The sequence below is a fragment of the Carlito syrichta genome, unplaced genomic scaffold, assembly GCF_000164805.1.
Source record: "Carlito syrichta isolate Samal-C Ts95f unplaced genomic scaffold, Tarsius_syrichta-2.0.1 Scaffold314771, whole genome shotgun sequence".
NCBI lineage: Eukaryota > Metazoa > Chordata > Mammalia > Primates > Tarsiidae > Carlito > Carlito syrichta.
The window spans coordinates 94,407-97,839 of record NW_007258867.1 but is presented as its reverse complement, the minus strand read 5'-3'; the positions used below and the strand labels follow the sequence as shown (position 1 = coordinate 97,839).

The 3,433-nt window shown below is 46.7% G+C and overlaps 1 protein-coding gene across 1 annotated transcript in view; it reads right to left on the bottom strand.

Moving 5' to 3' along the window:
• Positions 1-275, bottom strand: part of MSH2 (mutS homolog 2) — an 86,053-nt gene extending 85,778 nt beyond the window's left edge. Inside the window, exon 1 of the mRNA XM_021719501.1 lies at positions 3-275. Within this exon, the coding sequence (XP_021575176.1) occupies positions 3-155 (153 nt within the window). The 5' untranslated portion in view covers positions 156-275. The remainder of the gene's footprint in view (positions 1-2) is intronic.
• Positions 276-3,433: the final 3,158 nt, after the last annotated feature.

Genomic DNA, 3,433 nt, shown 5'->3' with positions numbered 1-3,433 from the left:
AGCAGCGCGTCCTCGCCGTGCGCCGTGTAGAAGTCGCCCCGGTCGAAGAGGCGCACCGTGGTGGTCGGCTTCTCCGGCATGCCCTGGAAGAAGCGCACGAAGCCGACCTCGGCCGCGCTCTCCAGCTGCAGCGTCTCCTTCGGCTGCACCGCCATTTCGGAACCGCCCGGCTGAGAGAAACGCGCGACCCCGCACCCACCAAGCTGTTTCCCGCCTCCCTTCCCTCGTCCCCCACCCCCCGCCCCCGGCGGCCTCCAGCCTCTGCGGACACACCCAATCAGGATGCAGCGGCGCGTCTCAGTGGGCGGGAGTCCACCACAGCAGCCAATCACAGACGGACGCGGCCCAGCTTCCCGCGCACGCTAAGGATTCTGGCTACTGCGCATGCTCGCGCCTCGGTCGCAGCCGCGCATCCTTAGGGGGTCGAGTCTCCGCGTTTTCTTAGCTGCACGGCTTGGAGCCCACCCAGGTCGGTGCCGGTACAAGAGGCGGCGACCAGGTGGAAGTTCCAGGCAGGTATTGAGCTTGTTAGGTGCCCGGGAGTATAGGCGTGAAATCAGAAAGAAACTTGAAAACAAAGGAAAACTAGCCGTCCTTGGTTTTCAAAGTTGTGCTCCTCTCCGTCTCCCTTTCCTTTTAAAAATTTTTCCCCCAAAGAAGTCACTTCTAAATGTGAGTCTATGCACTGTGTCATTTTTTAATTTTTTTTTTTTTGTAGAGAGGGAGACTCCCTGTGTTGTCCAGACTGGTCGCCAATGCCTGGCTTCTACTGATCCTCCCACCTCAGCCTCCCAAAGTGCTGGAATCTCCCTTTTCTTTTTTTTTTTTTAGCAAACTAAAAAACTCAACATTAGGATTACACGTTTTTCCAACACAGGCTCCTTACAGCTCCCAGTAGCCAAGTTCTCATTTCGTCCACTCGTTGATCAGCTCAAAAACATATTTATACGGCCTGCTATGTGCCGACTGTTCTTGGCTCTGAGGATCACCAGTTAAAAAAAAAGAAAAATCACCGCCCTTGTTCTGCACATGTTCTGATGAAAGGCTTCAGATAATGAATATGGCAAGTAAACTAAATGGTATTTTTAAAGATAACTGGGTAAAAACAGGGAGAGATAAAAGAGGGAAGGTAGCCAGGCGGGGGCAGTGGTTCATGCCTGTAATCCCAGCACTTTGGAAGGCAGACACCAGAGGATTGCCTGAGTCCAGGGGTTTGAGACCAGCCTGGGCAACTTGGTGAGTACTCGTCTCTACAATCAATCAAAAAATTAGCTGAGTTTAGTGGCATGTGCCTGTAGCTCCGGCTACTTGGAAGACTGAGGCAAAAGGATTACCTGAGCACCAGCAGGTGAGGGCTGTGGTGGCTGTGAACATGCCATTGTACTCCAGCCTGGGTGACAGAGTGAGACTCCAACTCAATTATTAAACGTATACAATTCCATAACTTTTAGTATATTAGAAGGGCTGTGTAACCATCACCACAATCTAATTTTAGGACATCTTGTCACTCCAAAAGAGCCCCGTAGTTCTTAGCAGTCACTCTCCATTTCCTCTTCCCCAAGGCCCTGGCAACCACCAAGCCACTTTCTATTTCTACAGATTTGCCTCCTCTGGACATGCATAGAAATGGAATCATGCAATATATATAAGGTCTTTATATAGGGTCTTTAGTGACTTCCTTTCTTCATGTGGTGTGATATTTTTAGATTTATTTATTTGCTTATATTTTGCATCAAGGTTTACTTGGTCGCCCAGACTGGACTGCAGTAACACAATCGTGGCTCACTGCAGCCTTGACCTAAACTCAGGTGATCTTTCCACCTTAGCCTCTCCAGTAGCTGAGACTACAGGTATACACCACCATGCCTGGCTAATTTTTTGATTTTTGTAGTGATAAGGACTCACTGTGTTGCCCAGGCTGGTCTTGGAACTCCTGGGCTCAAGCACTCCTCCTGCCTTGGCCTCCCAAAATGCTGGGATTACAGACATGAGCCACTGTGCCCAGCTTATTTAGCATAATAGCATGATTTATATTTGAGTCAGGGTCTCATTCCATCACCCAGGCTGGAGTGCAATGGAACGATCACTGCTCACTGCAGTCTGTCTTCTGAGCTCAGGTGATCCTTCCATCTCAGCCTCTCGAGTAGCTAGGACTACAGGCGTGCACCACCACACCCAACTAATTTTTTTATTTTGTTTTTTGTAGAGATGAGGTCTCACTATGTTGCCCAGGCTGAGCATAATGTTTTTAAAGTTTATCCATGTTGTAGAGTATATCAGTACTTCACTCCTATTTATTGTCAAATAATATTTCATTGTATGGCTTTACCACATTTTATGTATCCATCTATCGCTTGGTGAATATCTGGGATGTTTCCACTTTTTAGCCATCATGAATAGTGCTACTGTGAACATTTGTGTACAAGTTTGTATGTAGATGTGTGTTTTTATTGTTTTTGAATATATACCTAGAAGCAGAATTGCTAGTTCATATTTTTAATATATGTTTAACTGTAATCCTTATATTAAATTATAACCCATATAACTAACACGCCATGTTTAACATTTTGAGTAACTGCCAAACTATTTTCCAAAGTGACCACAACATTTTACTTCGTTATCAGCAATGAATGAGGGTTCAGATTCTCCACAATCTCACCAACACCTGGTATTGTCTACTCGATGACTGCTCTCCTAGTGAGTAGCAAGTGGTATCTTACCCTGTTTGGACTTGCATGTCTCTAATGTCTAAAACTGTTGAGCATCTTTTCACTTGCTCTGTATCTTCTTGAAGAAATTATTTTCAAATCTTATATCTGATAAGGGACTTGTATCCAGAATATGTAAAGAAGACTTACCTCTCCATAATAGAAAGATAAAGAACCCACTTTCTTTTTTGTTTGTTTGTTTTGAGTCAGAGTCTCATTCTGTCGCCTACTGCCCCAGCTGGAGTGCAGTGGCATGCTCACTGCCACTATAGCCTCGACCTGCTGGGCTCAGGCTATCCTTCTGCTTCAGCCTTCCAAGCATCTGGAACCACAGGCACACACCATCATGCCTGGCTAATTTTTTTATTTATTGTAGAGATGAGATCTCACCAAGTTGCCCAGCCTGGTCTTGAAGCCCTGGACTCAGGCAATCCTCTCACCTCAGCATCCCAAAGTGCTAGGATTACAGGCTTGAGCTATCAAGCCTGGCCAAGAACCCACTTTAAAAATGAACAGAAAAAAAAGTGGACAGAAGATTGGAAGACGTCATTGTTTTCTGAAAAGACTCTTTGGTTGATTGACATGGGGAACAGAGAGCCCATGGGTGGAAAAGATCATTCTAACCGACTGGCCGGGCTCAGTGGCTCAACCTGTAATCCCACACCTTTGGGAGGCTGACGTGAGTGGATTGCCTGAGCCCGTGGGTTCGAGACCCACCTGGGCAG